The 16,276-nt window shown below is 37.0% G+C and overlaps 2 protein-coding genes across 2 annotated transcripts in view; one reads left to right on the top strand and one right to left on the bottom strand.

The window, feature by feature from the left end:
* LOC147073988 (uncharacterized) overlaps positions 1 to 16,276 on the bottom strand; it is an 895,029-nt gene that overhangs the window by 627,234 nt on the left and 251,519 nt on the right. The window lies entirely within an intron of this gene.
* Ptpmeg (protein tyrosine phosphatase Meg) overlaps positions 1 to 16,276 on the top strand; it is a 33,168-nt gene that overhangs the window by 10,583 nt on the left and 6,309 nt on the right. Inside the window, exons 7-14 of the mRNA XM_085944272.1 lie at positions 5,030 to 5,187; positions 5,937 to 6,086; positions 7,001 to 7,340; positions 8,678 to 8,783; positions 10,741 to 10,989; positions 11,595 to 11,711; positions 13,313 to 13,545; positions 14,232 to 14,537. Coding sequence (XP_085800398.1) covers positions 5,030 to 5,187; positions 5,937 to 6,086; positions 7,001 to 7,340; positions 8,678 to 8,783; positions 10,741 to 10,989; positions 11,595 to 11,711; positions 13,313 to 13,545; positions 14,232 to 14,537 — 1,659 coding nt within the window. The remainder of the gene's footprint in view (positions 1 to 5,029; positions 5,188 to 5,936; positions 6,087 to 7,000; positions 7,341 to 8,677; positions 8,784 to 10,740; positions 10,990 to 11,594; positions 11,712 to 13,312; positions 13,546 to 14,231; positions 14,538 to 16,276) is intronic.

The raw sequence follows: 16,276 nt of genomic DNA, 5'->3' as shown, positions 1-16,276 counted from the left end.
GTCATAAATGCATGATTCGACAACGTTTGGATGTAGGCGTGCCACCCTCTATCCATATCTATCCTCACCAATCCACCGCTGCTATTTAACTACATTACCTACTCGTAACGAATTGTTGCAAGTGAAGTATGTTCTTCGACAACATTGAGATGTAGGCACACACCTCACGAATCCACCGATGCTATTTGACCGCTTTACCTAAATATAGTTTTATTTATAATATTAATATAGTTAGTTTAACAAATAGTTTTATTTGTTAAACTAACTTCATTGAGCAGCATATTATCTTCTCATTCACTTCAATGTGAATTCAAATGATTTATATCTGTGATATTCAATACTGCAATAATTCATGCATGTTAATAACTATCCAGTCCAGCGAAGGCAAGGTAAGACTTCTCGGAATTATTATTGTTATATTATTTGTTGCCGCCCATCCATATTGATCATGTCCTGTTGAATCATCACTCATGTCAGTGGTTCGAAACCATTACTTGCTGGAGCATTATAAATCGGCCGACTCTCAAGCTAGGATGTTATACAACAGGTTTGTTTTTTTGACCATGTCCGATCATAATAAGATCGTATGGACCTCAACAGAGTTGATGTTTGTATTGACAGATTTTTGGTTTTACGAGAGATGGATGTTAGCCATGTGCTCAACCAATTAGGTTCATACTCTTGAATACAAATACAATACAATACATACAAATTGAAAAAAATATGCCTTAGTAATAACATATCCATTAGAATTTTTTTGAAAAATTATTTTTTATAATGGAACAATTGAACTTGCGCAAAATTGAGATGAATTATGCAGGGCAAATTTGATAACTGTTACAGTTGCTATTCTCGACTGCATTTACATCAAGCCTATTGCATTGCTTTGTCTTGCTTGGCACCGTTCCATGTCTTGTTTCCTGAATATATTATAATAATGACAGCGTTTATTATCAGGTATTTGATACCAATCGATTTCAAATTAATGCTCTTATTAAACCTAATTAAATTGAAACATTGTTGTCTGCAATGAATACCTCCATGAGCAATGTGTCATTTTTTGAACTCAATGCTATACGGCCATCTCTTTCCGGTACGACAGCCCAAGGTGAAATGTAACATGTACAATTTACATGTTACCACAAAAAGTGTGAAATCACTGATCTAGATTAATATAAAAAAAAATATCTCATTTGTTTTCTTCTAAAAAATGAGCAATTCAGTGTCGGACCGCGTGTGAAGTTTACAAACAAATGTCAAATATAAAAAAAGAAAATTCTCTCAGCGGAAAATATTGGCATCCACAGGTTGGAGGTTGTAACAGATTTCTTTACGTGGAATGGTTCTTAGCCATTCGCCCAATCCATCGGGTCTTTGCACTAGATCAAAAACATATTTTTAATTTAAACATTATCTTAGCTTATCAATACTTTTTCCAGATTTAATGTTGATTTTTATTATAAAAGTTCCATCTGCTAGAAGATTTTTTGGTACAAGTCGGTTTACGGGAACCAACCTAATTTTCATAGCTGATAACCTAACAAATAATCCGATATATCAGCTATTTTCAAAATTTGTTTGCTGCTGGCTTCCCTTAGCCGGCTCTCGCATCTAAACTTGCCTCGTGTACCCCACAGTCATAAATCAAACCTTCCGAGACAGCCGAACCAGTGTTGCATGTGACGACCTCGCATATCTACCTAGCAACACTCGCGCGTAATCTCTCGAAACGTCAAAATATACTCTGGCTAGACATCAAACGCCATTACGCAAATATATCATCAGACGCGGAAACAGCGATTATTATGTATTGGTACCGCAGAAATTTAAGTAGAAGGCGAAAATATTGGATTCATCCGTCAATTAGACATTTATCGATGCGCAGTGCGTACTGACGTCTAGATAGGAATGGATGCAACAGGAGATATTTTTTTCAAAAAAACAGTCGTATTCGACCAATCTGCGGAGCTCCATTTGGCAACGTGTGTTTTGTGAATAACGATGACGTCACATCGACGTTTTCGACATGTTGCAAACAAGGCGAGTTCTGATATCGTCGGTGTTTTGTAAAAAGGGCGAATCAACCATTTTGGCGAAATCGAGATTTTAATGAAAGTACCCCACTAGCTTTGTTGTGTAAAAACGGCGAATTTTTATCTCCACAGGAAAGTACTTAAAAACGATAATCGACTAAAATTAAATTAATTAAAATTACGAAATAAAAAGCAAATGTGACATATTAGGCCTTTTAAAATATTATATAATAATACCTATTATAATGACAGTATTCTTTCTAAGCTTTATTATAAACTTGTTAGATATTTATAATCATCTACAGGCAAAAAACAAATAAATGTCAAAAGTTAAAAATCCTCCTCCTGTAGAGTAGCATTTTGGTTAATTTGCCCTTTTTACTAAACACCGACAATATGAGAGCGGGCTTAAATCGACAAGAACCAATTTTTTTCTTCAAACTTCTAACCTAACCTAACCTAACCAGTTCTTATAAAATAATCTATAGGCTCGTTACGAGTCACTGCGGATGATCATCCGCAGGGAATTGCATACTGCTTGTTTACACGTGTCACCGAAAGTGAAATATTCAAATCATTTCAAAATGGCGTCAACTGAAATAACAGTGTAGGCTGGAATTCAAACAGGTAGGTGAATATTTGTTGTATGAATGCAGAAATTTCATAGAGAGAAAGAGGAATAGGAAAAAGAGGCGTTGGATAAAACCATGGGTAATGCGTCGTAATATCATGGTAGTATTTATGTAACCGGTTCGTTTTCAATTCAGAATGACAGTTTACGTACTTATGTAAATAAAATTATGATAGTAGTCAGGGGCGCATTGCGTATGCGTGGCATGGGCAGTGGTGTGGTGCGCATGCGTGCCACTTTTGCAATCATCCGCGATGACCGAAAAGTAGAATATGTTTAACTTTATTCGATTTCGATTCCGGATGATCACTTTCGATGATTCGAGAATGAATGTGCGTTTACATGGGTCACTGCGGATGATTCCTCCACGATGATCGTCAAAAGTGAACCGTGTAAACGGGACTTATGTTACTAAAGAAGTCCCCTCAGTGGCTTATTGAGATTTATTGATGCCATATAATGCTTGCTTCATTTGTGCATCACTGCATTTTGCTCTGAGTGCAATTTATATATTGATATATTACGAGTAGTTAGTTACCTTATAATATATTATTGATGGAGGAGTCTTCTAATGTGATTAAGTTTAAATAGTGCATTGTGATGTCAACATATTGCCATTATCATGGGATTGTCTATTAGTGTATGGAATTTATTATTGCTTATTGACATGTTTATTGCTCATTGAATTCATTATAATAATAATTGACAGTAGTCAATGAATTCTTGTGGGAGAGACCTGAATTTTAATTATATGAAATGACACTGGAAATTTCATACAATATATTATTTAGAAACAAATAATTATTTTTTTTACAGTAGATGCAAAATAAAAAATGTACATTACGATTTAATTACGCATGTAGATTGAATTTTTAATTTACAGTCGAACTTGGTTATTACAATTACGGAAATAGCGAGATCTCCGATGTAATGAGGAAACATTCATTGAAATTTTAGTTTATGATTTTCTACATACATTTATTCACTTTTATGACGAGCTACTTCTCGGGTATACCAAGAAAAACTGTTAATGTGTCGATCGTTTAAAAACAACATTTTCGACCCTAAACAATAAAATCCGACCGGGCAGTTAACTCTTAGACTTTAGATAGTTAACTAGACCGATGCCGCCGGGATCGGATTACGTTTATGACACTAGTTAAGTGTCTAAGTACCTAATTGGTGTTTTCGCCGACAACATTGAAAAAGTATCCACGCATATGGTTGAAATTGCATGTAAAAAATCCAAGCTTTGTGAAGTCAGTACGTACCTACCAGTGCCTTCTTTTTCTTCTTCTTACAACTTCTTTTGTAGTTTATGAATGCCATGCTTGTTTCGGGGATTTTTACAATGGTTTTCAGATTTTTTTATGTTCTATGCTTAAATAGAACGTGGCGTGAAAATGTTATATAACGATATAACGAGTGATGGTTATAACGAGAAAATACAGTCAGTCCCATCTTCCTCGTAATAACCAAGTTCAACTGTCTTTTGGGTGGTAACATAACAAATGAAGAAAAAAAAATCTATTCACTTGTTAACCGACATATTCAAAGTGTATATGTACCAGTGCATTTATTCTATACACAAGACTGCTATCGGCAGTTATCGAGGGTAGTTTTATTTATGTATTGAGATATTATATAGAGACAATAAGTTAGCTGTCATACTGTCAAAACTGTCTATCTCGCTCTAAAAATTAACACAGCCAAGGGAGGGGCTGTTAAAACATAGCACTTATTGTAACAATTATAATACGTCAATACATAAATATGATAAACTACCCTCGGTAGCCGCCGATAGCGTCTGATAGCAGTCTTGTGTATATGCGCAGTATCTGAAGCATTACATATTTCTTATTAATGTGTGTTACTGGGGTGTTAATTTCTTTAAAAAGTGTTAAATTTGGGTAGGATCTTCTAAAATAAGAGTAAAATATCATTTTTGCACCTAAGAAGAGCAAACAGGTCTCCACAGTTTTGGTGTTTTGTTTTAACAGACTTTCTTACGAGAAATGAATGTTGGCCATTCGCCCAACCCTAGGGTCGTGGTGCAGTGGGTAAGGCGCTGGCCTTCCACCCGAGAGTTCTGGGTTCGATTCCCGGTCATGACAAAAACATTTATGTGTTTTTCTCAAAGCCTGGGTGTTTGTGATTGTTCAAAATTACTAACAACCACCTTGTACGAAAAAGCAAGGACATGGTTATTAATATTAAAAAAAAAAAAAAAAAAAAAACCTTAGGGTCGGATACTATGGAAATAAATACGACATTTTGTTTAAAGCCAACTTCCCAGGAAGATATTTCAGCTGTAATGTGAATTATTAGAACTACTGTATGCATGTATGCTTATTTGTACCTACAGTCGGAAAGCTACGATACAGTGGTCGGATTCAACACTTGCAGTGGCAGGGCAGCGAAAGCCCTATGGCGGAGTTGCGTCGAGCAACACGGCTTCCATCGGCTGCAGAGAGCGCCATCGGCTCCGAGACACGCCACGCCTCTCCATCGCTTTTTCATCAGGTGACTAATGAATCTACTCATGTTACAATTTTAATTCATTAACGTACAATACAATTGAACTTTGTTGAACTATATAAAAAAAATATTAGAAGACGCTGGATATCTTCGAAAGTAACGTTGAGAAGGGTATTCTATGAACTGTATGCTTTGTAAGCAGGTCTGTGGAGTCATAGAAAAGACAATTCAGACTCTAGAGTCTAGAGGTTTGTCATCACCCGTCAAGTGCGAGAGTGACAAGATGCTTTCTCCTTCTTCGCTCAGTATGCTGGTTGCTGGGCAGCGTCTGTTATTTAGGACTTTGGAGTGAACAAATAAACACCTCGGAATGGTTGAAAACAGCGATTTTTATTTGACTTTATACTTTTAGTTATTACATTTTTATCAATTTTGCGGAGCGCAAGATGTATACTGTTTACAATTCCAATCTCTGGAAGCATCTGCTGCCAAAAAATATCTTTTGCGCTTTCGACATCGCTTTCACTATCGCAGTCATCAAGAAACGCTATCCCTTCCGCTGCGAGCAATCTCCCACACTAAAGCGGTGTACAAAAATAAAGCGTTGCCGGTAATTTTTTTAATGGCGTACGGACAACAGCGTTGCCGGGTAATTTTTTTTCCTCATAATCGACCACTACTATGAGTCAGCTCGAAAATGGTCCTGGCCTCGCTAGACCTCCAGAGAAGACATCCCGCAATTGGTGACAATTTGGGGGTGTGACACTATGTCTCACTTTATTTTGTGTGTACAGATCTCCGAGAAGGCGTGATGCGGATGATATCAAGTGTGCGTTCGGGCGTGGAGGATTGTCTCGCGTTCAGGAAGGACAAGGCGCGCCTGCTCCTCGGCCTGCATGGACTGCCGTTTCCCATCTGGCGCCGCAACATAGGACCAGTGACGAGTAAGTGTTAATGACTATTTCATTTGTTACGAATTCTAACTGAATACTATAAGGCCTATAAGAGTTAGTCATCTGTTTATTTAATATCTATCCGATAAAATCAAAATGATTTTTCTTCCTAATGGCAATCCACGTTTTACTTTTCAAGGAAAATATCATATGGTTGGATTGCTCAACCTAACAGTACTAGTGACTAACAATGTAAAATAAAGTACTTATCCACCTATAAGATTCAGTATGACACCACCCGACAATGGTTTTTGTTTCACACACTGTTTACTGTGCAGTGTGTGTTTTTTTTCCTCATCGGAGAAATGGTGGTTATATCATGACTGGATACCGATACATTACTAATTTAACCCATTAAAAATCAAGGAGGTATTCGCATTGCGGTACCCGGCAGCCCGCGAATATCTATGAAAAAATTAAACCCTAAAACATTCTTTTTTGGAAATATATTAAAAATATAGCATAAAGGCTTGTATTTCACCATGATTCCAAGAGATGGCAGTGTGTTTAGAATATACTAAATTGTTTAAAACAATCAACCAGGGCTATTATAATAAGTGTAAAGCACAGCGTGTATATACGCTCATTTTCTATGGCCTGCCATGCGCACATGAAAATGTGGAGGTTGTGGCATACATCCGATACATCCGGAACATGTCTTTCCATCGAGGATTTACAGTTAACACCATTAAAGTGATTACATGGCCTGGGTTCTTCATAATGAAAACATTAATGGGTGCCATCTGTTTCGTTAGGTTTCGCAAAGTCTATTATTTGACGCATTTATAGAATAGATCAATTTTTTAAAGATGCCTCATTTTTGAGACAATTCAATTCATATTTCACATTGTTGAAAGTACTAATATGTACCATTATTATATGCAATAAAAACTTTCCTATTACAGTGAAGGAGGTTTCTTGGAACGGGCCCTGCGTGTCCCTCTCGGTTATGCAGACGAAGACGACGATGACGAAGAGGATGACCTCGGTGTAGCTGAGCCCACCGCTGACCTCGAAGGCCCCTCACCCATGCCTGATCCCTCATCCGACGTGGCGTCAGGCCCGGCTTCGGCCGATCCCGACGGGGCGCTAGTCACCGTGAGACTATCGGCTGATGCGGCCGGCCGGTATGGGTTTAATGTGAGAGGCGGGGCCGATTTGGATGCGCCTGTTGTCGTGTCCAGAGTGGCACCCACGCCTACACCTTCGGGGATGCCTTCACCACACCTGCAGGAAGGCGATCAGGTTATTATATTCTTTGATATGGAGAATAAATAATTTATCAAGAGCGAACCATAAACAAGTATTTATATGCATGCCAGATCAAAATTAATTAAGATCTACATACTGTACTAAAGCAGTGAACTTTTGGCTGAAATACAATCTTCATAAAAGTACGATTTGTATGCTATGCTATTGGTACATCTGCGGGTCTATTCTATACAAAAGGCTGCTTTCGTCCGCTAAAACCGCTAACTAGGGTATGTTTGTATCGAATTATTAGCACGTATTGTAACAATTACAATAAGTTGGTATTAATTGTTGCAATAAATGCTATATTTTAACGGCATGCCCCTTGGGTGTGCTAAAATTTAGAGCATGAGCGATAGAGAGAGAGCAACAGTTTCGACTGATTAAACGGCTAACTGATTGTTACAATTATAATATATGTAATAAATACTAACACGTTAGCACGTTAGCGGTCGATAGTCGCCTTTTGTATAGAATAGACCCGCTGGAAGCTGATATGGTTGTAAGTGTAAGCAGTGTCTCCCACATACAAACTCAGTGCACAGATTTGATACAGCATTATTCCTTGAAAAAAATAACACAGCCAAACTTGATTATTACAAGAAAGATGGGACTGACTGAATTTGCTCGCTATTAGCATTACTCGTTATATCAGAGAATAGGTATTTTTAAATGAGCGGTCACATAACACAAAAAGTCGCAATTCAAACAAAAATAGAAGTAGAACATAAGAAATCTGAAAACCCCTAAAAATCCCCGAAACAAGCAAGGCATTCATAAACTACAAAAGGAGTCAAAAAAAATGTCTCATTTCTCTCTTCGTATAACCATTGGTGTCGCGTCAATATGTGCATTAACCAATTATGCTACGAGCCTCCTATCTAATTACGACAATTTAAACAGTTTGATAAGTATTTCATGTATGACCCACTAGTTTAAATTGTCCTAATTAGATAAGAGGCTCGTAGCATAATTGGTTAATGCACAGATTGGCGCGACACCAATGGTTATACGAAGAGAGAAATGAGACATTTTTTTTGACTTACTAACATTTTTCAAAAATTGAAACTGCCGTTTTTGGTTCTAGTGTTTTTTTGATAACATTTGACACATCAAATTTAATCTCTAGGAATAATAAATCGTAATGCATCTTGTTTTCTAATTAATGACATATTCAGAGACTACTCATTTAATTTATCACTATTGATAATGGAATCTGCAATGGATTAAAAACATTGAAAAGCTAATATGTATGTACATATGTATTCATATTACATGGAGGAAAATCAAAATAAATTTTAATTTATTGTGACTAATTATTCTGATTCCAGGTTGTGGCGATAAATGGAGTAACAGTGGAGCGTCTTCGCCACGAGCAAGTAGTACAGCTGATCCGTTCTGCCAGAGGTTCTCTCACTCTTACGCTTAGACCCAATGGTGAGGTCACATTTTTATAACATCTACTTCACTGCATATGTATATGTTATGCTGAATGTGTGAAATTGCGTATTACATGAAATCGGCAAAATTTTGCCTATTTCATGAAAAATGCAAGCCCCGTTGCCTTATTCATGAATTTGGCAAAATATCTGTCGAGTGTGTGAATTCAGCAGTAATTTTTCTGCTTCATAATAGTAATTGTTCATGCATTGGGCAAATTGCTCCGGTGGTGTTTATTGCAACTAAACAAAATGTGTCAAATACTCGTGCATTGGTCAAAATAGGTAGTGGCGCTCCAGTGGTGTTTTTTGCAACTAATCGAACTAACCAAATGTGCCAAATGTCATTGATTATATAAAATATACCAATCAATAACTACAATAATGTTCATTTCCATTTATTATGCCCAAAAAAAATCTAGAACTATAATATGATAGCGGAAGAATTTTATTAAAAAGTATATTCGCATTTTCATTCGTGCTTGGGTATCAATCGTACAATGGTCGATTGTTTGTTTGTGATACTATTATTTATAGTTTGTTGACAGTTGTTAGCTAACCTCAAAATGAAAATTCAGTTGAATTCAGAATTACAAAACCTAAACTAACCTTATATTATGTTACCTTTAGGCGCGTTTGGAAAATCAGATTAGAGTGTATTTTTGGCATGTGACATGTAACACATAATTTATTTTTTCACACAAAAAGAAATGCACTCGATTGGATTCGAACCACCGATTTTTCGGCTATCAGCCGAACGCACTACCTTTACGCCACAGTATGATAATGCAATCGTGACGATTAGACAGTATAATATTATAGTTTAGAATTGTTCCGTTGCCTAGGCAGCAAATTTATTATTGTCTTCCATTTGCAATTCCTTACGTAAACAAACTATTAAACGTCATAGTGGCAGTTGTTACTTTAAAAATAAAAACAACGTTAAATAATTATATAATTTAGTAATATAAGTTAGTGTATAGAAATAAACCAACGGCGTTCCAATAAGCAGTCCTTTTTCTTGGGTGTGTAATTTAACAAGATAATTAAGGGCTAGTCGAAGAATCTAGGTTATCATAAGTTTTGATTTTGTTTTGTTACGCCAAAGATGTATAACTTCTAACGAGCGTACATCAGTACACACACCGATTTTTTAAAACAGTTTTATTCGTCTCCTAGACAATAAGGTTATGTACACATAGCAGGTATTGTAGAATCAACGACGATATCTAAAAAAAAATGTATTAGGCTCTCATAGACCCCTGCAGGTAGATTGTTCATGAAAAAATGACGATGCCTTCTACAATTTTCACCTATTTTACTAAACTTAAAATAATATAGATATTGCATATTAAAAAAAAAAATGTATCAGGCTCTCATTAGACCCTGCATCCCATGTCCCATGTCAATTTATTTATTAGTGGTTTATAATAATTGAAGACAATAATAATTATTATGTTTCATCACAAAAGCCAATATCACATTTCAGTTAAACCATTAAATAGGCTATGTTTTACTTTTGATTTGTAATAAATTATTATTGTTAAAATAATTGTACAGTCATCTGTTTAAGCAAATATGGTCGTAATAGCGGTTTGCTAAATTTTTCAAACACAGGTTTTGAGATTTTTTTTTTCCAAAGTAGGTACATTCTGTAATAATATTTTGTTTTGTTACGTCTAAGAAGTATAAGTTCTAATGCGCGTACATAAGTACACACAACGATTTTTTTAGTACGTATTAGGGCTAACATAACATCGACCACTCTGCATTTTACCATTATAGGTATACATTTATAGTTTTGTTGTCGAAAATACTGCATATTGAAACACTTATAAAATTTCAATGTACATTGTAATATATTGTATAGCTTCATATTGATGACAATAAATCCTTGCATGGATAAAACCCCAATAATTAGTATCTAGTCCTTAAAAAAATCATTCACATTTCAGCCGAGTACCTATGCTGTTCTGAAGAAGAACCTGCCGTCCAGTACGTTCCGGAAGGTGGCACCACAACAATGGACACTAGCAATGAGATGAACGGCGGCTGGAGACAGGCTCTGCTGCTGTTAGCCGACGGATTGGGTGGCGCCGCTTTGCAACAGTTCGAGAGGCTGCCCAGGAGAGCCGACCATGCTTCTACCGTCGCCAGACTTGCACATAATGTTGCGAAGAATCGATATAGAGATATCGCCCCATGTAAGAATTCAAATATTTATGAACCAAAAATTTTGGCCTAATAAAAAACCAACAAACCCTTTGTATAATAATACTGTGCTAGGCAAAAAATGTCACTTCAGTCCAATGAATGTGCTATATCCCAAGACATTGAACTAACACTTGAAATGCATCTTGTGCAAAACCAGTTGTCATGTACATATGGTTCGGAAACCATTTGCATGACTAAAAGCATTGAAAGAGTTCTGGGCTTATTTGAGCGGAGTGTGCTATACAATGCAGTGACAGAGATACAATAACAAGCTATATGCTTTGTACAGGAGCCCGCACATCCTAGTCTGTCAAATTAGACCGCCTTAGATCGTTGGGCCAAGTACACAGGATGGATGAGTCACTCATAACAAAGAAACTGATACTAGGGAAGCCAGAAGGCAAACGTAGACCCGGTCAACATTGTAAAGATGGAGGGTTAGTTTCAAATTGTATTTATAGATTTTGGGCATCCAAAACTTGAGAGAATATGCTTTGGACAGACCAGGATAGATGCAGATAGAGATAGGTTATAGCGTTAATAAAAAGAAGTAACAAGATTTACTAAACAGCTAAATATATTTTGTATGTTTCAGATGATTGCAGTCGTGTAGTTCTGGCTAATGGACAATCTGGGGACTACATCAATGCTTCATACATCAACTTAGAGATTCCAAATACGTCCATTGTTCATTCGTACATTGCTACTCAAGGTTGGTTGGTTATAAGCATCTGTATATTTCTTATTTTTGTTGTAAGACATTGTAAGTAGAGTGAAATTTGTTTTTACAACTGATTGGATACATCGCACCCTCGCAACTAAACTGCCACAATCCAAAAAACGTCAAACAGAGAAAATCAGCTTTGAAGTTTTTACCTTACGCATTTTTGTACTGTGTTTTTGAAATATGTTTAGATATTGAATAAAGTTTTAACTTGGATTTGATGACTTAGAGATATGAAATTTTCGGTACATATGCTATGAACGATAGACAATGAAACATAGTAATTAACTCAAAACACGTAAATTTGGACTTGTGGCTGTTTAGTTGCGAGGGTGCGACATTATCTATATTTTTAATTGAAATAAAAAGAACCCCAATTATTCAGAGTTTCATAATGCTCACCAGAAAAAGACATGGATGAATTGCAAAATACAAATTTAATTTTTGAAGAATAATATGGAAGAATGTTTATTCTGGAAGTAATAAAGTTTTTTTTCGATTTTCCGAATTTATCCTTTCTCTAAATACCGTTATACCTAATTTTTCAGTTGATTCAGATTGTTTTGTAGTCTAACGAAGAATGGAATGCAATAAATGACAGATTGAAGCCCTGATCAGACAATGACCAGTCAGGTTTGACATGATTAAAAAAATATTTGCTTTGGAATGGGAATGAAGTGTTTCTGCATACAATAAATATCTCCCAATGGGCAATGGACAATCATTTGGGTTTATTTGGCGTAACCAAAAATTTATGATTATTTTTTATTTCTCCTAAGTGCGGCATGGTTTTTATTACTGTAGATGTGATTAGTTTCTTACTTTGTAATTTCAATACATGTGGAAGGAAGAATAAATCAATTCATTGGCATTTCCAATATATTATATTGTATAATATAAATTCTAAAATAAAATTATTTTTTAGTAAAGTTAGAGTAAATGTTAAATAATCGTTTAGTATTTGGTTGAGCTTTTTAAGTGGACTGTAATTATTTTAAGGGAAGATGAGGAGGTGGGGGCGATGGAACAGAGTGCCAGACACTGACCTTTGTGATGATGTGTGATGGCTCCGTGGTCAGGTTTCAACTTTCGCTCACGCGGTATTGTTGTTTTGGGTCACCCGGTTCGTACACTCCCGCACTTTGTGACACAGTTTTATGGATTATATGTGAAGGTGTATGAATGATGATGATAGATTATTAATAAGTCCGTATCTATTGGGTCAATCACTTAAGCGACGGAAAGCTATTAGAAGCCCGCACGCGTCCGCTATCGAGATGCAACTCAATGTTCTTTGTAACACCATCTCTCATGACCCCTAATTGCTATATTGAATGTCTGGTAACAATAACACTGGGGATTAGGAGGTGGGTGAGGAGATAAGGAGTGGAATGGGAACATAAATGGCCCAACCAGTATTAAATTTTCACCATTGGTAAATGTTGGATAATACCCACCTTATGCCACATTGGCATGACCTGAGAACAAGCAAATGTTGGTGGCAGCCATATTATGCTTCGCTGGGTAAGTGACAGCTGGCGAATACATCTGCCAAGGCAATCATAATTACATTAAATTTTGTCTCACAGGTCCATTGCCGAGTACAGTGGGAGATTTCTGGCAGATGGTGATGGAGAGTGGCAGCACGCTGGTGGTGATGCTGGGTGCTTTGTCGGAGCGGGGGCGCGCCAAGTGCCACCAGTACTGGCCGGCCCCCGGCAAGGCGCTACGCCCCGCCGGCGCCAAAGGGCCCCGCGTGCAAAACTTGGCGGAGCTCCCTGATCCCGCGGCCGCCTGCATGCATCGACATCTGTTACTCACCGTATGTGTTTCATATTACTAATAAAATCTTAAATGAATTTTATGCTTACTTCTAATTTTAAAGTGAAAGACGTTCCTAACTGGTGTGCCACAAAATATTATTGCGTACAGTGAAAATTTTGTCATAATTAATTAAGTTATTGCATTTGGTCTGATGTTAAAAATTATGAAATAATCACTAAATTTGCTGGTGCGAAATCGTGACAAGCTTTCATTAAATATTTTTTGAATCTTTTCTTCTTCCACCCTGTCGCGTCCCAACATTGGGGCATAAGGTAAGCACAAGTTGGCGCCACTTCCCTCGGTCCATCGCCAACTCTTGCGCCTCCCGCAATGTCAGACCTGCAGCACGTAGGTCTCTCTTGTAGCACCGCTGCAGGGTGAGGGAAGGCCGGCCACGGCGACGGAACCCTTAAGGCTGTGCCACAAGGGTACGAAGTGTCGCACTCTTTGGCGGCATCCGGAATCTAGTATTATATAATATTGTATTTATAGTTTTGAATTTTGAAGGGTAGTCTTGTGTTTTCTCTGAAAGGCCTTGCTAATATGACGTACTGGTATAGTCAAGTTAAATAAGTTTTAGTCTGTTTTAATTCCAACCCTAGCAAAGAAGAATTATTACTTCTAGTACAGTGACATCTATACACACTTGAGGCAAAGTTCTATTTTTTTTCTATCCTGTACCAGGAGCCGAGCGGTCGCTCTCGTGCAGTGCATCACCTCCAGTACCTGGCGTGGCCAGACCACGGAGTGCCTTTCGCCCCCGACTCTTTCCTCTCCCTGGCCGCCAGGGTGTCCTCCCTACGGCCGGCTCCCCCTCAGCCCTCCGCCGCCGCTCCGGCTGTTGTCCACTGCTCGGCAGGCGTTGGCAGAACAGGCGCCTTACTTCTCATGGACCACGCCCTGGAGCTGCTACGACACTCCAGGCCTGTCTATCCGCTGGACATTGTGAGGTCCATGAGAGATCAGCGACCTCTCTGTGTTCAGAATTCGGTATGTAACCATGATTATTACATATGAACTTATTGTATTACAACACTTGATGGCAATTCTTGTGTGATTGAATTGGCAGTCATAGAGAAATCAATATTCTTTACATTGCCATATTAAAATAGGTTACATGTAAATTGTACATATCGTCGCTGTAGATGTCAAGGGAGCCAAGCCACAAATTTGGCGAAAATGAGTAAAGTACACAATAGCATTTTAAAAGCATCAAAGAAGCAGTGGTCAATGGATTTAAGCCACAAAACTCTTTTGACTACCACACACGTGTGCCAACTGTACATTTCAATATTTAGTGGTCAAGAGATATAACACACATAACTTCTAAGATATTATTTTTTTAGTTATTTGTTCAAAATAATAAAAAGATAACACCACAAAGTATATTCTATGTTCAAAGTTTCACCGTTATATCTTTAAAAACAAAAAAGTTTAATAAAGAATGTTACTTTCTTTTGTAACACAAAATCTTTGCGCGCCTGTTTCTCAGCATTATGATTTCGTGGACTGGCTCCCTTGACATCTACGGCGACTATATTACATTTCACCGTAGCACAGTTTGCCATGAACTTTCTTATCGGAAAGAGATGACTGTATACTATACGGTCATCTCTATAGCACCAAGATGAAAAAATTACGCATTGTTCATATTTCTAATTTCATTACATAGGTACTGTCAAACCCCCTAACTTCGCCCGGTTTTTTAACAGAAAGTCGTTTTGCCACCAAAATATCCACCAATATGAAGTCTTGTAGACCTTATGTAATGTACAATGATAGTGTTTATTTTTATTTATATTGAAGTAACACTCTTTTCATACTAAATACTACAATAAATCACTATTTTTTATAAAGAGGAAGTTACGGCACGATTTCCTAACTTCGCCTAATGTGTTTTAGGAGGTCCAGTACAAAATTATTGTTTATGTATATTCACGAAATCTATTAAAAAATGACGTTAAGCAAATTTAGGTCTTATGCTAGAGACAATTTGACGTATTTTAAAGAAATATCTATGTTGGCGAAGATAGGAATCACTTCAATGACTGTTTCATATAACCTACCAATTTACGCTAGGGGTGCCAAAACCCAAAGCATTATAGTATCATTTTTATGTATTGATTTAGATAGTAAATTTTTAATAAAGGAAATATGAGAAAAATTGTTAACTGGTGATTCAAAGTGATGAATAGTTTTTAGTCTAAAAACCATAAAAATCAAAAAACCACATCTATTTCAAGAAAAGCATTTTTTTGTGACAACCCTAAAGCCAGGGGAAGTGTAGGAACAAGTTGTTCACAAGACATAGCCTGACATTGCATACTCAAATAATGCACGCTATATTTGGCAAGCAGACTATATCACTATATTATATTAAAAATATGATGAACCTACCTCTACAAGATTCGTTGAAATCAGCAAAAGTTCAGAGGTATTCCGAAAAAATCTCTTCAAACCGGACTCGAAAAAATGGTACTAACACAAACACGGCTAAAATAATGGCGGTTTGAAAATTTTGTGGTAACAGGACGAATATTATCTTTAAAATCGCCTTAGTGGCTTAAAGTGGTGCGATAGTAAAAACATGAGTTTCTAGTGTTTTATTGATTTAGGTGAAGTTAGGGGGTTTTGCGGTACCTACTTTCTACTCTCTCCTTTGTATTTCGGTAGTTTTTATTACGTATTTTGTGTGTGTGGTGTGTTAGGTACTGTGTGTTTTACGTACA

The sequence above is a fragment of the Rhyacophila brunnea genome, unplaced genomic scaffold (assembly GCF_057557595.1).
Source record: "Rhyacophila brunnea isolate RB1 unplaced genomic scaffold, BYU_Rbru_1.0 scaffold_17, whole genome shotgun sequence".
In the NCBI taxonomy this organism is placed as follows: domain Eukaryota; kingdom Metazoa; phylum Arthropoda; class Insecta; order Trichoptera; family Rhyacophilidae; genus Rhyacophila; species Rhyacophila brunnea.
The sequence above is the reverse complement of the archived record's forward strand: the minus strand, read 5'-3'. Positions and strand labels throughout refer to the sequence as shown.